At 43.1% G+C, this 17,526-nt stretch overlaps 5 protein-coding genes across 5 annotated transcripts; 2 read left to right on the plus strand and 3 right to left on the minus strand.

Annotated features, from left to right (window-relative positions):
• Positions 1-2,843: 2,843 nt before the first annotated feature.
• On the plus strand, positions 2,844-3,458 carry PHALS_06077 (uncharacterized protein; the record flags this gene model as incomplete). Its single annotated transcript, XM_024723428.1, has 1 exon — positions 2,844-3,458. One exon carries the CDS (start codon positions 2,844-2,846, stop codon positions 3,456-3,458), a length of 615 nt encoding a protein of 204 aa, XP_024574405.1.
• A 2,737-nt stretch (positions 3,459-6,195) lies between these two features.
• On the minus strand, positions 6,196-7,197 carry PHALS_06078 (uncharacterized protein; the record flags this gene model as incomplete). Its single annotated transcript, XM_024723429.1, has 2 exons — positions 6,196-6,912; positions 6,976-7,197. 2 exons carry the CDS (start codon positions 7,195-7,197, stop codon positions 6,196-6,198), a joined length of 939 nt encoding a protein of 312 aa, XP_024574406.1.
• A 456-nt stretch (positions 7,198-7,653) lies between these two features.
• PHALS_06079 (atypical abc1 abc1-c protein kinase) lies at positions 7,654-9,279 on the minus strand (the record flags this gene model as incomplete). The annotated part of the gene is made up of 1 exon (XM_024723430.1): positions 7,654-9,279. The coding sequence occupies one exon, from the start codon at positions 9,277-9,279 to the stop codon at positions 7,654-7,656; it is 1,626 nt and encodes a 541-aa protein (XP_024574407.1).
• A 401-nt stretch (positions 9,280-9,680) lies between these two features.
• On the minus strand, positions 9,681-13,358 carry PHALS_06080 (endothelin-converting enzyme metalloprotease family; the record flags this gene model as incomplete). The annotated part of the gene is made up of 1 exon (XM_024723431.1): positions 9,681-13,358. One exon carries the CDS (start codon positions 13,356-13,358, stop codon positions 9,681-9,683), a length of 3,678 nt encoding a protein of 1,225 aa, XP_024574408.1.
• Positions 13,359-14,786: 1,428 nt separating this feature from the next.
• PHALS_06081 (serine arginine repetitive matrix) lies at positions 14,787-16,010 on the plus strand (the record flags this gene model as incomplete). The annotated part of the gene is made up of 3 exons (XM_024723432.1): positions 14,787-15,673; positions 15,745-15,798; positions 15,863-16,010. 3 exons carry the CDS (start codon positions 14,787-14,789, stop codon positions 16,008-16,010), a joined length of 1,089 nt encoding a protein of 362 aa, XP_024574409.1.
• Positions 16,011-17,526: the final 1,516 nt, after the last annotated feature.

A 17,526-nucleotide genomic window follows, 5' to 3' on the forward strand; every position in this document is an offset into this window, starting at 1 on the left:
GATAATGCAAAGCCATCTATAACGCCAATTGACCCGAACATTGTTGAGGCGGGCACACGTTTTTGTCAGAAAACACTTACCATATCACCGAGGGTTCGATCAAGCGCGTCATTTCACGAAGACATTGATTCTAGTGGACAACTGCTGTGTCAGTTATGTTTGTCAACAGAAACATAATTTCGGTGCAAGAAATTTCGTAAGATCAGGTGTGATTAAGTGATGTGAGTGAAGCGAGACTTCAGAAACAGTGATTAATCGGGGTGCGTTCAGTTTTGCGCAGTGTTTAAATGTCAAAACAATGTAAACCGCTATGAGGACCACATTTTGTCGAAGGTGGATTTGACAGGGCAAAATTATTCTCATGCATTTGTTTCAATTGTAATAAACATATCACGGGACAGATTAAGGAAATTTAGATTGCGCTTGACTTCATCAATTTCGAAATTATGATGAACATAAAAAGTGTGTTCCGTGGTATTAATGGTCGGCTTGTCGCAAGCGAGAGCCTAATAACGAGATGATCAAACACAGACATACAGAATTGGTCGAAACAGAATCGATCCTAGCAAATCTTGCCGTTTGAATAACTGCGCAAACTAAAACCTGGCACCATGAGTGACGCTGAGGTTTCCTCTTGTTAGGAGCACACGAGGACAATATTTCATGTTGTAATGCGGACTTCTAGATTTAAAGCTCCATCTGAGTAAAATGCACGGCAATTTTGTTGCAAGTATGAAGTTTGCTCTCACCTAAAGTATAATTAACGTGATAAAAATCACCATTCGAGCTTTTCCAGACCCCACAAGTCACAAACTCTCAAAAGTACTGCCATTTCATAAAGCAGCAGCGAAGGGAACCTCATATCCTCTATGAAGCTTTGCCATGTGCAACGAAGTTTGGCGAGAGAGCCGATGATACCACACTCAATATGCCCACTTGGAAAGATTAACGTGTTGACTCATCCGCTTCATATTTTTGTCTGGAATCTTGAGCGAAATGTATGTCCAAATACAGCGTCGTTTATAAGTTGATTCTGCGAATAAAAAGCAGAGGTCGAGGTGGGAATCATGATTTTCAAATTAGGCTGTCGACAGTCTCGCGCGTCTTTTTAAGACAGCTAATAAGGCTACCAAACAAGTCTCAAAATCGGACAAGGTTAAACATTTTAGTTGTTGGAAAGTGTGATGCTTTATTCGACAATACTTTTCCTCTAGAGAAATGAACACTGAGGGTGCGCCGGGTCATATGCGGCAATGGCCCTTCGAACACCCGGGGATCTTCGGAGGTAAAGTATCTACCAAAATGACACTAACAGCCCTGGCGAGCGCATTGGTCCACTCAACACTACACCTGAATTTTCTTGCTCCGGTGGATGACGTCTCTCCGCTGGCTACCGTGAACTCTGTCGTCGTGACAGCACGTTATCATAAAGTCATGGCGTGGAACCGGAAATTATATAATTCAGCTTCAGGATGCGCACTCTAAGCAAAGCCACCAAACTACGCACCTCAGCTGATCAAAACCACCCCACTCTCGTAGATAATAGAGACTGTAGCCTGTAGCTCACCTTAAAAAAATGGCTGTGCTCCGTCTCCCATATAGCGCTTCATATCTAACTAGTAAGAGCGGGATCATGTTGGCTAAAGTACTCGACTCAAATTGAAGGTTATCTTTGAAAACCCTTCAAAGTGTTAGGAGTATTACCCAAGCTCTTATCGCTAGGACCGTTATTGAATGTAGCGTGGTCGCAAGTTCGTCTCTAAGATCCAGACACTGTATGCGTGAGTGCAACTTTAACCCTTGGCGAGCACGTCGGTTCTAATCGTAAACGGCTTCATTTAGTTCGCTGAGTAGTGTTGGTGGAGGCTGATCGTTACACAACTTTCTCTCATTTAAGAACATTATGCTTGCAATAGCACAATACGTAACAAAGATGCAAACTGTGGGTTTTCATATTTCTTCTCCCGACTTCTCGCATCGACAACTAGCTTTACATGGCTCGTTACAGACTACCTTGCGTTCAGGACTCAGGACGTTGCTTCACTATTTAAAATCAAGATATTGACGAGGTGAAATTTACGGCACATGTGACGGGGTCGTATACAGCAAATGGTTTTTTGACATATCGACCAATGTCCTTACAGATCTCATAATGTGTTCAGGTATGTTTTTCGTGTACACATGAAGTGAGCCGAAGTATAGTGACAGATGCGTGCTTATGCAAGCATGGTGCAGCACACCCTTTTTGAAGCTTGAATAGGGGGTGAAGTCAAGCAATATCAGGCAAAAGAGCGAGCTGGAAAATGGATGGAACCAGCATCCAATCTTTGACTGGGATTTGTAATTAGAACATTAGCATAGTTTTTGTTTTAAATCAGATTTTGGCATAGCGTGAGCGTGAGTCTGAACCCACATAGAATTCTTATCAGACAAATTTTTAGCCAGCTAGACTTCCGAGATCGTTCAACGAACGGAAATGATTGGCAAGTCGGATGGTCAAGAGCTAAGTTTACACTGAGACATCTCTGATGAATTCGCAAGCCCGAATTGTAAAAAAATACATTATTACTTTAATCGAATGAGTCCATACTAGAGACATCCGGACAACAAGCCGGATCGACGCTGGAATCCAATAAATCAGTAAGTATAGTTGCATAATACCGTGGAAATGGATCATCTTAGATACCAGCGATTTTGCATGATGAGTGGACCAGAAGAAAATGGGTGGACATGAAGCAATTGGTCAACAGGAATTAAATTGATAAAATCTAAACTCACACAACATCAATCATTTTGCGATTTTCCACATCGTATTCCAACCACCGTCGTTCCTAGACGAAAGAATGCTTTTGCTGCTCATATACACTGTCTCTGCTGTCAAGCTCGCTGGCACCTATGCCAACAACATTAACGCATCGCCGAAAACAACCCCCCAAGTAAGTCCTACGACGCCCCACTTAGCTTTCAACTTTAGCTCTTCAGCTATTCCCGTCACTGCCGACATCGACTCCAACAATGGACAAGTCGACAACCGCGACTATTCCCATGAAGAAAGTGAAGAGAGGGCTCCTACTTTGGCAGAATTGCTAGAAGGAGTCATTAAAGAAAGTGAACAGTCTTTGCATGGAGCGGTTTGGCGTGCTTATAAAGAGTTGCCTGAAAAAGAATTTAAAGACTTGTTTATCGCGTGCAAGAGTGAAGTTTTTGATGCGGTTGCCGAACTTCCAGGCAGCCCCGAGGCTCATTTCTTTAATGGTGAAGATTTGTTAGAGGCTCAATCACTTACTCCCGAACAACATGTTAACTTCGCCAAATATTCCATGTACAAAGCCGTCGAAGGTTTTCGTGCCGAACATGGCATCTCCCAGAAAGACCTTATGCAGATGTACCATGACATCTCCCAGAAAGACGTTATGCAGATGCACGATGACATTTCTATGTCTCCTGATTACCGTTAATACCAATACAAAATAAAAAAATTTACTTTCATTATCGAGCATTGTTTCATTTAAATCATGTTTTTTGCTTTTCCTTATCGATTGTCAATGTGATACAGTAATTCAGCTTACATTAGCGTAGAGGCCTTATACTGCATGTGTGTGGCACAGCAGTATTTGAATGGCCACCAGCTTGTGATGTCTAGCACCAATCAGAAGTACCATATCGTGTTGCTAGATCAATTAGAGATGAGGTTGCTATTCACATCATTTTTAATGCATATGTTAAGGCAAGGTGTTCGTTTTTTGAAGCTGCACTTTTGCTAAGAATGAGGTGACTATTTTGTATTTCTTGCTTGATCAAGTTTGTAGATCGTGGTGGAGTACATTTGACTACAGGTTTCGATGACGATGCTGCAGGTCACACTTGATCAAGTGAAAGTCGTGATGCGATAAGATCTCTCGTACGAGACTCGATGGAAGTTTGCCCCCACTTTCACGAAATTGATACATTTGATTAAAATCGCAGGAATACAAACAGCAAAAAAATGATTGATAAGCAAAAATATTACGGTGCTTGCTGTGTCAGAAGGTCAAGATGAAGAAATATGTCACTGGTCTAATCTGCGTTCTTGGTCGGCGACAAACTGACGGGGTGATTTCGGCAATTGCAGTCGAAATGGCGTCACTTATATCAGAATAGCTAGTGGCTAAAGTCGTGTACGCGGGTGGCGTGAATTACGTTGATACCTTTGTTCAGTTAAAGTATAAATCAAACTTTTGATCGGTGATTTGCGGACGGGCGTTGCTTAGCAACAGTCAAGGAGTTTTGCAGTTTGCCAGCCACTGTAAGGCAACGAAATTGCTTAGTATGACCAAAAAAAGCTAGTTACTTTACGCAGGACTCAGTCACGTACACTCTGGATTGACTTCCGCAGTAGTTTACAACTTAAAATAACGGCTGACAGCTGCCCACATAACACACTTCACCTATCAGCTTCAAGATTACCACCACACGCCGTCTTACGCCATATTTTAACAGCGCGACATCTTTCGCTGATATGGTATTGCCAATGGCACTTTACGTTGACCTTGAGTAATGTAAACTGCATCTATAGCTCTACGTTAAATGTGTTATTCATGGTTTGAGCGATTGGTTGAACATACCTCTCGCAGGCAGACTTCTTATAATCCCTCGTAAGGAATAGAACGCGATTTCATTCTTTAGCTCGAAATTGGGTATCATTTGCACGTGGCCGCGACACAGCAGCTGCAAATTGATTCGGACAAGAATGCGATAAATGTTAAAATAGGAGAACAGCAGCCTTAGCAGCAGCCTCTGGTGGCATTCCACCTATAGTAATGGATGCTGGACTGTCGAACCGAGAGGGATAATAAAAATTCAAGTCATATCAAGTTCTGAATTATGTCAGGATCGCGTTCTATTAGGCGATTGCGCTCGACATTACACATGATGCTGTAGTCGATGGGTTATGACCATATTTAAGCGGATAAGATTGTTATTATGATTGGCGATACACGCAATTGAGGAATTGCTCCACGTGCCAGAGCACAATTATTTCAAAAAGTTGAAGATTAGCTTTCAGTGTCTGAACATCGATTGAATAAACGTTCGAACTAAAGTATTGGATATTCCATATTGCTCAAAAATCGAATAAATTGCTATTGGTAGATCTTGCAGGTAGCGAGCGGCTCAAGAACACGGTTGATGGAGAACCGAAGAGCTTGAAGGGTACGCGGGAAGTCTTGTCTTCAAGGACTCAAATATATATTAACCAGAGCCTTAGCTTCTTGGAACAAAGAACTGTGGCTTATGGCTCTCACAATATTCCGTACTGCTAGACCAAGCTCATCGAACATCTTACCAGATTTTTTGGAGACAAGTCGAATACACTTAAGTTTGCTTGTATCAGGGATGAAAAACGTTGTTTAAAAGAAACGCTTTTTACAATCAAGCTAGCAACACGAATGATATAGCTACGACTGCCCAAAACGACAAATTGAAATTCGCAGCACAAATTAGTTGTGCGTGTTCACTTACCGAAGGATTAGCAATTGTTTGTGATGAGCATACGCTTGAACAAAAACAAGCGTTGCAGCAAATGGCGCAACGGTATATTACAGCATCAATCCAAAAGATCGAACATGAGTCTTTGCAATTTTTTAGCGTGCAGGATATATCAGAGATCTTTCGTCCGCTTAAGTTACAGCTAGTACTGGAGTCTTGCGTTCTCACATTAGTAATTTCGAAACGGTAAAATTATACGAGCTTTTATAATACTTGGTGTAATCATGAATATTTGATCTGCGAATTGTACGCCTCATTCATCCTATGTGTTTAGTTCTGATCAAGTTGAGAGATCGGCTTAAACACCGCTGCATGAGTTCGTACAATTTTTTTGTAATCTGATTGATCGATTCACCACTTGCACGTAGGCGAGCGGGAAAACCACAATTCTTTCTCTCAAAAAGGATTTATTTTCGCCTTAAATACATCAATTGCGTTTATCAATTACTACCCAGGTTCTCATTTAATACAAACATGACTGCCCATAAGATCATAAAATGATACCATTCATGTATTGTTGCCGTTCCGTACGAATACACCTGGACGTGTTATTGCAGCTAAACAAGTTTGTTTATAGATGGGCAAAACTATCTGATATCCTCAATACCAAACCAAAATTCCTAAATCACCAAAACTACCGATCTTACTACCACCAACAAATGAGGTCTTTCACGGTTGCGTATATGGCATGCCAACGTTTGCCCAGTCACAAGCTTCAGATATAATTCTTGCCACTTGGACAATGGTGCGTTCGTCGTCAACAGAGAATCCATTTTTTCGTGGACAGTCAAGATCAATGAGTGCAACGACCTCACCCTGCTTGTTGAGTACAGGAGTCACAAGCTCTGACTTGGATGCATCGTCGCATGCAATATGGCCAGGATATTCGTGTACATTAGCAACACGCTGGACTGATTTCGTTCTCCACGAAGCACCACAAACGCCATTTTGGTAGCGAATTCGACTGCACGCAGGCTTGCCCATAAATGGACCAAGAAGCAGAATATGGTCATGATCTGTGGCTTTAGGGTTAGTAAGCGGTCGAACAAAGTAAAAGCCTACCCAATTGATAGAACGATTGGCTTGAAGAAAAGCATGCCAGATAATAGACGACACATTGGCAGCGTTTGCCACATAGTCGCGCTGGCCGGTGGCGACAGTAAAAGCTGTCACGTCACTCAGTAGCGTATCACTATCGATTGGAGCCAGATAATTGTCCAAGTGGGTCAAGTCTGGACAATCTGGGCTCCATCCTATATGCTCAACAAGCGTACTAATGTGGTCTTTTAATTCACCATCCGTTGTGACTGTTGCAACCTTAGCGCCATTTTTAAAGACTTTAACGTTTGGTGTCTCCACCTCCTTTGAAAATAACTTTACCAGCGACTACACGAATGTAAATGGTTTATTAAAAAGTCAAATATCTTTCGTTGCAATTGATTGACGTACGATGTCATCACGTCCGCAAAACAGTGATTCTTGACCGCGAAAAAGGAAGGCGAGCGGAACAATGAGATTCTGAAGCTCACGCTTTTGGGTGTATCCAGCCGTCGAAGGAATGGAGAGTAACACTACTGGCTTGATTTCGGATTCCGATTGCGCAGCGATCTGTGTCTCGTCCACATGCGTGGAGGTGAAGTACTGCAGTGCAGCGTCCAAACTCATCGTCATAAATTTTCTTTGTACAACACACAACCACACAAATGCTACTAAAAAAGAGAGCTGGTCAAACTTCCACTTAAAGAGAATGTTTTTCTCAAGCAATAAGTAAAACAATAGGTGGCTACAACCTGATACTTGCTGTCTAATAACATGTAATTTTGTCATGCATTTCAAATGTAGCGTGAACATTGGACATTCGCATTCAATCTAAGAAAAATGTCACGCCATTGTGACGAGCAGCGGCCAATGATTTTATCGTATATTTAATTTATAATCTGGTCAATTCATGTGTATGGGCTCGTAATCGAGTGTTCTCTATAATTTAATTTCTTGATTGATGTTGGCGTTAACACATCACTTGCCTCACTCTTCAAAGTCTTGGCAGCTTCGTAAACTTCATAAACGCTCCAATAGTCTACTGTAGACCTTAACGGCCGACTATAACAGTCTATTTACGTAAGCAAATCAATTCAATACGTTTTTCAAAAGAGATTGCGTAATGATTGGAAGAGCAACAGCCAGAATATTAATTTCCGGATCAAGTTTCCGACCCACCGCTTCCAAAACCGCAATCGAGACAACAATTGATGCGTACTTTCCCTCCAATTTCACTTGGTGAGTACAGCAAAGTTCCATTACATGGCGAAGAAGTGTTCCGACATGCACTTTTTTCAAGCTCAGTTGCCACTGCAGGGCTTCGCTTACAATTTTTTCCATTCCTGTGCAGAAAGAATTGAGATCCGTGCATTTGATTCCCAATTTCTCTCCAGATGGACTAATTCTCTCTTTACTCCTAGCCACGATAAGCTCGCCGGCCTTATATCCGTTTCCCGTTGCAACTGCATGAAACAGCTCAACAAAATTACGTAAATCTTGTGGCTCCAGCTTTGTTACGATTCCCGCATCAATCATCACAACACCTGCATTTCGAATGGCTTCAGAACGTGAGACAAAATTGTTTTTACCACCATCCTGTTCATCAAACAAAAGATTTCCTGGATGTAAATCTCCATGGGCGAAATTATCTAAGAAAACCATCCGCAAATACGCTTCCAACACAACTCGAGCCACAGCTTTTCGGCGAGGTGGCTTCATTTGTGCCAGAATCTCATTAAAGTGCAAACCATCTTCATAACTTTCAACCAATACATTTTCTGTCGTAAAGTCCATCAATGGGACAGGAAATCGAATTCCTTTGCGATGACGAAAATGCTTGCTAAACAAAGCTAAATTCTCACCTTCAATTCGTAAATTTAGTTGTCGCTCCATGAGTGATGCAAACTCTGTGACACTATCCTTTCCTCCTAACCACTGGAGTAGTGGCACAGCTTCTATTATTGCTACAAACGCATGCAAAAGCTGAAGATCCAGTGCCACCATTTCCTTTACGTTGGGATGAATAATCTTAACCGCCACTTCCTGCTTTGTCTCTCGTATGCGACCTCGATAGACTTGTGCAATGCATCCAGATCCAATCGGTTGACTATCAATTTCCAAAGTGTCCCTCCAATCTTTACCAAATGCCATTTTCAATGCATCTTCAGTCTGCTTCCACGAATGCATCGGCGCGTGTTCATGAAATGCTTCAAATCGGTCGCAAAAAGACATGGGAAACATATCCCGACGAGTACTTGCCCATTGTAAGAATTTCATTAGAGTTGGCGACGAAAATTGTGCCAGCCAGAATGCTAGCCCCCACCATTTTTCAATAAGTTTTGGCATCACAGTACCTGCTGAGAATGCAATAGGAGCAGTCAAAGTCAGTGGAAGCGCCAGACCTAACAGCTTGGCAAAGTGTAGCGTTAAACGAATCAGACGTCGCAGTGTCTGCACAAGCGACTCATTCGAGGAAGACGTAGATAATATTCTAGGGAATATACGGACCAAAGCCGCGTTGTGATGCATCCAGGTATCGCGAGCACGGTAGGAATGAACATCGGCGCAGTATTTCGAATGTGTCACGAGCGCTTGATGTGGTAATAATCGTAGCCACGATGGTGACTCAGCTTTTCGTAGGTTACGCAGGAGAAAGCGAGGCGAACGAACTGCAGCAAGAGAAATGCCGCGATTTAGCAGGAAACTGGACGCCATAAAGATTAGAACTTCAATCGCTGGCAAATATTAAATTCTTACGTAAATGTTTTACGGCAAAAACTTTTATTATTTGCGAAATACATCACAAATAAGGAGCACAATATTATCTTCTGTAGCCTGTGAATCGTACTATTCGTATGTACGTGGTTACAGACCACCATCTTTTGATAATATAGCGTACACCTCGGTATACGCACATGAGAAACCGTTTGGTGTCCATAGTTTCCAGTGTCTACAGTTGCTAAACAAATAATGTTATAGCTACACTTAAGTCCAAGAAGATGCTCTTGTGGCTTGACGATCAATACTGGACATAACACGAAATTTCAATATCAATTTTATTATAAAAAGTTATGTCCAATCCTAATCAATATTCAATAAGAGTGCGATTTGTACTTTCACCAAACGATGCATTTCTTGTCAGGATTCATAGGCGTTCCCACTGGACACGAAAACGTCTCGGCAAACTTGTTGTAGTTCATAAGTGGACCATTCACACGCCATTTTCCAGGTGAATGAGGATCGATTGTACGCAACAGCTCTGCATATTCCGGGGTGCTCTTTTCACACCAATTCTGTGCAAATGCCGTGAAGAATAGTTGACTGTCAGCTACTGGGCTCTCAGACTGAACGAGGGCACGTGCCATATATTCAACCATCGTATGGATCCTTGCATCACCTTTGGAAAACGGATATTTGTCCTTCACTACCGTCAAGTCCAAAATTTGGTCATGTTTATGCTCATGCTTCTTCCTCTTGTGCACTTTGTGCTCATGCTCTTTACTCTTGCGCTCTTCATGCCCATATTTATGCTTCTTGCTTTCATGCTCTTCATGCTTATGCTTCTTGCTCTTATGCTCATGCTTCTTGCTCTCGTGCTCTTCCTCCACATGCTTATCATGACGATGTTTTTCATCATGTTTGCGGTCTTCATCCTCTTCTTCGCGATGGTCATCTCTCTCATTTTGTTCGTACTCACCATGCTTACCCTTATGCGACACCTCATCTCGTTCGTTCTTCTTTTCACCATGCTCTCTTTTGTGCTTCGTCGCATTATCCTCTTTCGACGCTGAGTTGTCATGGTGTTTGTCACTTTTTAAATTATGCTCGTCTTTCTTGCTTCCGTCACCACGTTCATTCGAATGCTTGTTCTTCGTAATCTTGTGGGAAGGTGTGTCTTCTGATCTTGCTTTTGGCGGAGGTGTAGGTGGCGCTGACGTCGGAACGGGTGGCGCTGACGTCGGAACGGGTGGCTCTGAAACACTTGATGGAGTCGGAGTCTTAGACACAATGGGTGGAGGGCTAGAAGGAGCAGTCGGTGGAGGCAGTACTGATGGGATTTCAGTGGAAGGTTTCGTCTCAGGAATAGGCTGTGGCGGGGGCGCGACCGCAGAAGGTGACTTCTGAACGGGTGGTGGTGGTATGTCCGGAACAAGTGGTGGTGCAGGTACGGGTTGTTGCGAGGCGTTTGGTCCCCCTGGAGGAGTGTCAGGAAGATGAGGCACGACGGGTGGAGAGCTAGGGGTATCGGTTGATAGAGGTGGCACAATCGGAACACCAGCTGGAGTACCTGGCTTGGATGAAGCAGGTATTTCTTCTGGAACAGAATTTGGAGACGGGAAGTTGGCAGGTGGTATCGAAGGCACGATGACAGGTGAAGAAACCGGCCGTGGTGTATCTGGACTTTTGGTCGTTGGCGAAGTCGTTGGCGGGATCAATGAAGGAGGATTTGTCTCGGTTGTTGCAGGCATTCGGTCTTGACCAGCTTGTGGCAGTGGCGTTGGGATGGGAGGCTGAGAGGAATCCGGCTTATCAGATGGGACAGGTGGGACGGAAGGGTTTTTGGGTGAAGAAGTCACGGCTGGAACCGCTGCAGCAGGATTTATCTCTGGCGTAGCAGGCTGTTGCTTTGGAACTGGCGTGGGCGAATTTTCTTTCGTAGTCTTTTTCTCCGGCTCGCCGTTTGATGGTTTGAGCTCAGCAGGTTGCGAAGTTACAGGCACTGGATTGACTTTACTGGGAGTCGGTTGTGGCATCTTGATTTCAGGTACAGGAGGTAGCGCTTGAGGCGATGGTTTGACAGGATCAGTTCTCGCTGGTTCTTCGGAAGGAATTGGCGTCGTGCTAGGTGGCACGACTGGAGGAGCAGCGACTGTACTTTTCCATAGATGATACGCTTCAAAAGCAAGACGAATCCCTCCATTGTCAGCAATGTTTTCACCAAGCGTCAAGTTTCCGTTGACATTTCCAAGCACACGGCCGTCCTGACTCGACACCACAGGAAACGACGAATACTGCGCTACCAAGCACTGAGCCTTCGCTGCAAACTCGTTAGAAACCGATGGTGTCCACCACGAGCGAAGCGTCCCATTGGCATCGAAGTTGCGTCCTTGGTCGTCAAATCCGTGTGAAAGCTCATGACCCATGACCATGCCAATCCTAGCAAAGTTTGCTGCCGCTGGAAAGTGTTCTGCACTGTAAAAGGGAGGCTGCAGGATCGCTGCTGGGAAAACCATCTTGTTCGCGCTCGGATCGTAGTACGCATTCACTGTGGATGGAAACATATCCCACGCTTGCTTGTCCACGGGCTTATTAATCGACTGAATAGTCTCAGCTGCACTTTGCTGCAAAATTTTTTTCATATTGTCGAAGAATGCGTCAGGTTTCAGCTGAAATGGAAGCGGCTCTACACTGTCTGGTCCACCGATGTAGTTTTTGACATTCTTTAACTTGTCTACCGCGGCTTCGTATGTAATTTTATCCAGCCACGATTCCGTAAGTAGCAAAGCTTTCAATGACTCTTCAATCTCTGTCAATAAAGCTTGTGCTGCCGCTTTTGTATCAGGTCCAAACACTTGTTGCATGTAGTATTTTCCGACTTCATCTCCCAGGTAATTCGTAGTCAATCGTTCACAAAACTGGTTACGAGGAAGAAGAGTCTTGGCGCCTTGGATAGCTCCATGAAAATCATGACTTGCACGACGGAAGTACTCACCTAACAGTGCCCCTAATGAGTCAATGAGATGGAAACTCACGTAGTATTTAAGCTGTGATAGCCTCGATTCATCTTGCAACACTTTGTTCTGTGCATCAAAGAAACTAGGCGTCGCAATGATCGCATGGATCATCGGAAAAGGCTCAAGCTTGTAAATTCCGTTAAGATATGCCATTAGAAATGGATATCGCGTTGCAATGTCAGGAAATGGATACGCTGTACTGGTAGTCAACGGATTTCTCAATGCTGCAGCGGGCAGTGAGATCTTGGCAAATATCGTCTCAGTCTCCAGCACAGAGTTGGCAAACTCACTTGCATTGTGTTCGTTAAGGTCATTAATTGCAAAAACTTTGGTGACGTAGTCTACAAAGAGTCTCGCGTACGCACCCACTTTGTCTGGCTCGAGATAATACTCTCGCGATGGAAGTGTGAGTCCCCCTTGAGAAAGTTGGAGGACGTTAGTATCTGGGTCTTTTGGGTCAGCACTGACCGAAAGACTAAAGAATGTACTGATCCCAAGCGATTGATCCACTTCACCCGCTATTGTCATCAATTCTAGCGTTGAATTGGCAAGGTGGATCTTATCAATGAATGAGGCTACATAGTGAACCGCGTCAGTGTCCACTTCGGGACCACTAAGACATGAATGGTACAAGGGTCCAATTTGCGGTGGATTCTGATCAAAGATGTTTTGAAGTGTCTCTTTGTTGCGCTCGGATATCACGTCGAAGGATGAATCGATGATAGGACGATCGACTGGAATATCGTGAGTCTTGAGCCATCCACTGCATGCATATTGGTAAAAATCCACACAAGGGTCGACTGTAGGATCTTTAAAAGCGTCAATACTGGACCAAAACGCTACCTCGTCAGCGTTATCCGAGGTCGAGGGCGAGGTCTCATTGAATGAGACGGTCACGTTGTCAACGTCGACGATAGCCGATCGCTGCAGAAGGAAGCACAAGACGCCGAAACTAAGCACGCATACGAGCACATACTGCAACGCGCGACGTTGGAAGAGAGGTGGATTTTGTTGTCTGCTTTCGACTAATAGAGGTGTGAACTCGTTCACTTGAGGCATTGCGCTCAAGATTGCAAATGAGGAACTTCATGGATACGGCGTTAGGACGGGTCAAGATTCCATTCGGGTTGAAGACAACCCATTTGGCCTGTTTTGTAAAGATTAATTCCTGACAAAAAATAGAATTTGTGTAAAAAAACATGTCCAAATCGGTTTTTTGTGGGAGAGAATGAAGAATCCATATCTAAATAGTGCATTTAAGGGTTGCATGCACGCATCACAGATTTTTGATCAAGTTTGGAAGATTCTTGATGGATAAGTCTCTCGTAAAAGCTACAAAATTGGCGCGTCTCTTCTTTCGGACAGGACTTTGGCTTTAAAAATTTATAGATTTCAATATTCATATTTATTTAGAGTAACAAATGATCAACTAAATAAGTATTTTTTTATACCTCTCAAAAATCATTTGTGGTATACCGTACATTATACCATCATAAAATGAATAGTACAGTAATAAAAATAGCCACCACTCATCTAGAAGGCAAAGTGGTCGAATATCAAAGATCACGGCCTGCGTTAACTCAAAGTGAGTTAAAACTATGAGATCTAACAGTGACGGCAGATGATGTATATATAATGATATAAGTACTTAAGGTTTCTATTAATTATAGCGCAATATCATAGCTGCGTAGCCTAAAAATGCGCTGTTGTCATCTGCTCTATCGTCAGCAATCGATTAAGTGATTAACTTTACTGTACGATCATTCGGAATGACACGATGATTGTGACCGAGACCAAAGGCAGGAAATTAATTACGCTTGATATGACAACCATGCCGAAGCATGCCTTAGTTAGCTCTAGGCTTCAAGATAACTCGACTGCATCAATAGCCTTGCAAGACTACCTTTTATTACACTTTCGCGAACAGCTTGTGATTTAGTGAGGGATCTATTGCAGACTGTTCAACTACTAGCAAATTCCTTCGTGCGCCATGCACAAAACCGACTGAGTTCTGGTATATTCACTTGTTAATTGCAATACGTCATGATTATCTTTTCTAGGAAGGTCTACTGGACTTTGCGAGTTCTTCATACAGCTTACTACACAACCTTAAGAAATTACGGACGGGACGACTGAGCCGCTAGGGTCTTAAGCTCCAAACTTGCCATCAAGCTCAAGTTCAATATAAATTATACCACCAAGTTGGTCGTGTTTCATCTCAGTGTGTCTCTCGTATGCATTATCGCGCCTGCGTCAGTAGGATTTGTACACAATGTGCTTGCTTACTCGACTTGAAGTCGAAATTGTATCGAGATCCAATGGTGATTATAATCAAGCCATGATGAGTATGAACCAGTAATTATTGAGCAATAGCAAAGACCTCGTTTTACTCTCCAACGTTGCTAAATTTATTTCTATAAAGGCACTCAATACATCTAATTTGTAAGAATTTTTCGTTAATATAACTTATAAATCCCAGCAGGTAGGATGGGAATTCGGGGCACTAGCGCAAACCAGGATGGACGCTACTTTGCGCAAGAGAAGAAGCTGTTGGCCAAAATGTCATTTCCTGAGTGTTTTGAGCAGCACGTGGACATGCGCAAGGTACAGCGTGAGGTTATCAATCAATGGATCACTGAGCGGATCACCCATTTGCTAGGTTTTGAGGACGATATTGTGGTATCTATGGCCATTAATCTTCTAGAACCGAAAGTCGACGTAAAGTTGGATCCAAAGCAGTTGCAAATGACTCTAACCGGCTTTTTAGAAAAGCAAGCGGGTCCTTTTACGGAGGAATTGTGGCAACTATTGCTTAGTGCCCAGGGCAACCCTACGGGAATTCCCACTATCATCTTGGACAAGAAAAAGATGGAACTGCAGAGTATTGCAAAGGAGAAAGATAATCTTAAAAAGGTGCTTGACGCGAAACGAAAAGGACACGAGAATGAGAGTAGAGGACCAAAAGAGGACACGACGGATCGACCAAGTTTGCGGGATCGTGGGAGGAGACGATCCAGGAGCTTCCAACGACGTCCACGAAATCCTCCAAAAGTTATTCACAGTCCAAGTCGATCAATGAGTGAAGAAATCCAACCGAAAAGTTTGCAGAACTCACACAGACGTCGATGCTCACCAAGTCCACTCAAACGCTCTTCAAGTCCACGTAAATACTCGCTTGGTCTTCGCAGACGTTCTCCTAGTTCACGTAGACGGTCGTCTAAGTATCATCGACGTTCTTCGAGACAACCTAGACGCTCTTTGAGTCCTCGACGACGCTCGCCTAGGTCCAGCAAACGCTCACGTTACTCTTCTCGTGAGCATTCGAGACGTCAAATTTCTCGTTCTCCTTCGGTAAAGCGGCGTGACAGATATCGGTAAGTGGTATAGTTATGTCATTAGATCAGTTTTACCCTGCGTTATACTCATCATCTCGATTGCCTTTCAGAGTGCACAATCGACGGTCTGAGCGAAGACAAAGAAGCTCAAGAAGGGAGATCCGGTATGTGGTATAAAAATCTGTCGCTGCAATCATCTACTTAATTACGTTGCTGTGTCATTTGTAGAAGTCGCCGCACTTGGCATTCGCCATCCCTTTCTTCGTCCGTATCACGCCATCGTTCGCCGTCTACTTCACGCTCGCCGTCGCTGCAACGCCGATCCAGCAGAAGAAGTCGAAAGGAATCGACTGATAGTGGATCAGATAGCGAATAGTGATGCTATCACGATAAAGTGCACGATTACGATTTTGAGTTAAAAGGAAAAATTAGTCACTTTGGCCAATATCCAAGTGTCTACCCTTGCGACACCGTTGTATTTATTTGATGCGAGTGTTGTCAATAAATATGTGCCGGTTATGGAGATACAGAGATGCGAACTTAAGGGCATCAGAGTAGAGTGACTCCATCGTATCAGTGCTCATTTCTTTTTCTATATATGATAAGCTCTAAACGAGTATACTTGAGTACGATGAGAACTTTTTAGCGTAATCAATAGTGTTGGTGACATCGTAGCTAGGCTCGAGTGGACTGATTAAGTCGCTCAACAGTTGTGACTGACAAATCAAGAAACAGTCGCGAAAGATGAAGGTCAAAGTTACTAATACTTGTTGCCAGCCTTTTGACTCAAAATATAGGAAATGAAAAGATTGCTTGTCGACATGTGGGATAGTGAAATACATCAGAAGACTGCAGTGAATCAATAATGTGTAATACAATCGATGACCCCAAGACATGTGTAGCTAGCTGCTCATATCTTAAATATGTACACTTGATTGTAACTCCTTTATAAGCTTCAAAAAGCACCGCTGATGTTGGAGCATCACCTCGATCGACAATCTCAGTTGTTACTCATGTTTAATTATTGAAATGCCTCGACTGGTAAATCGCTCGAGCTCGCGCCACGAATTCTTTTGATAACCTTCCATCGAAATATCTTGAATCATCAACCCTTTCCGTTGAATGATATGCCCGATACGTCTTCAATTTGATAAGTTGTAGAGGTGTTTCGATGCTATAGTAGCAAATATCGTGTTAAATCTTCCAAAGTCGCACCGAGTATGGAAAATACCAAGCCGTGTTGCTGAGATTGTGTGTTCGAATATGGGCGTTTGATATCGCACGACAGAGTTGGTCGGTACATGCGAACAATTAAGACTATCGATCTGGTTGATACGAGGTAATTTTGGAATTCTATTGAGAAGTCGTGCTATTCATGTAAAGTTTTGATTATAAGTGCATTTCTTTACGTTTCGGCGTGGACACACTGTTACTGTCATCTTGTGAAACTGATTGCTTTTTGATATTTATGTATGCAAAAAGAAAATGTAGCTGCAGATATACGAGAAAGTTTAGGCTGAATAATGGTACGAAAATATTTTTGGCGTTATTCAGCATCAGAATTAGTTTTGTTGACGTGCATACAGCGCAACATGAAACGATAAAACCACTTTAGAAATGCACGAAATGTGCTCTGCTGGCAAATGTCAGTACTTGCTATCTTAGACAACAAAACGTTTATCTTGCAATCTACACTACGACGAGGACTGGCAGTCGATACTAAAACGGTGAAATGAAATGACGGATATTCTTGTTTGAATACGTAACTTGCGGTTAAAGATAGACAAGCAGCTTAGATGATGTGTAGCTTTGCGCTGGATTTGTCAACGACCACGCATAATGTTCTATTAATTTTTTTATTCTTATGACATCCAAGATATCAAAAAGCGTTG

Source organism: Plasmopara halstedii (genome assembly GCF_900000015.1).
Source record: "Plasmopara halstedii genome assembly, contig: Scaffold_292, whole genome shotgun sequence".
Taxonomy (NCBI): domain Eukaryota; phylum Oomycota; class Peronosporomycetes; order Peronosporales; family Peronosporaceae; genus Plasmopara; species Plasmopara halstedii.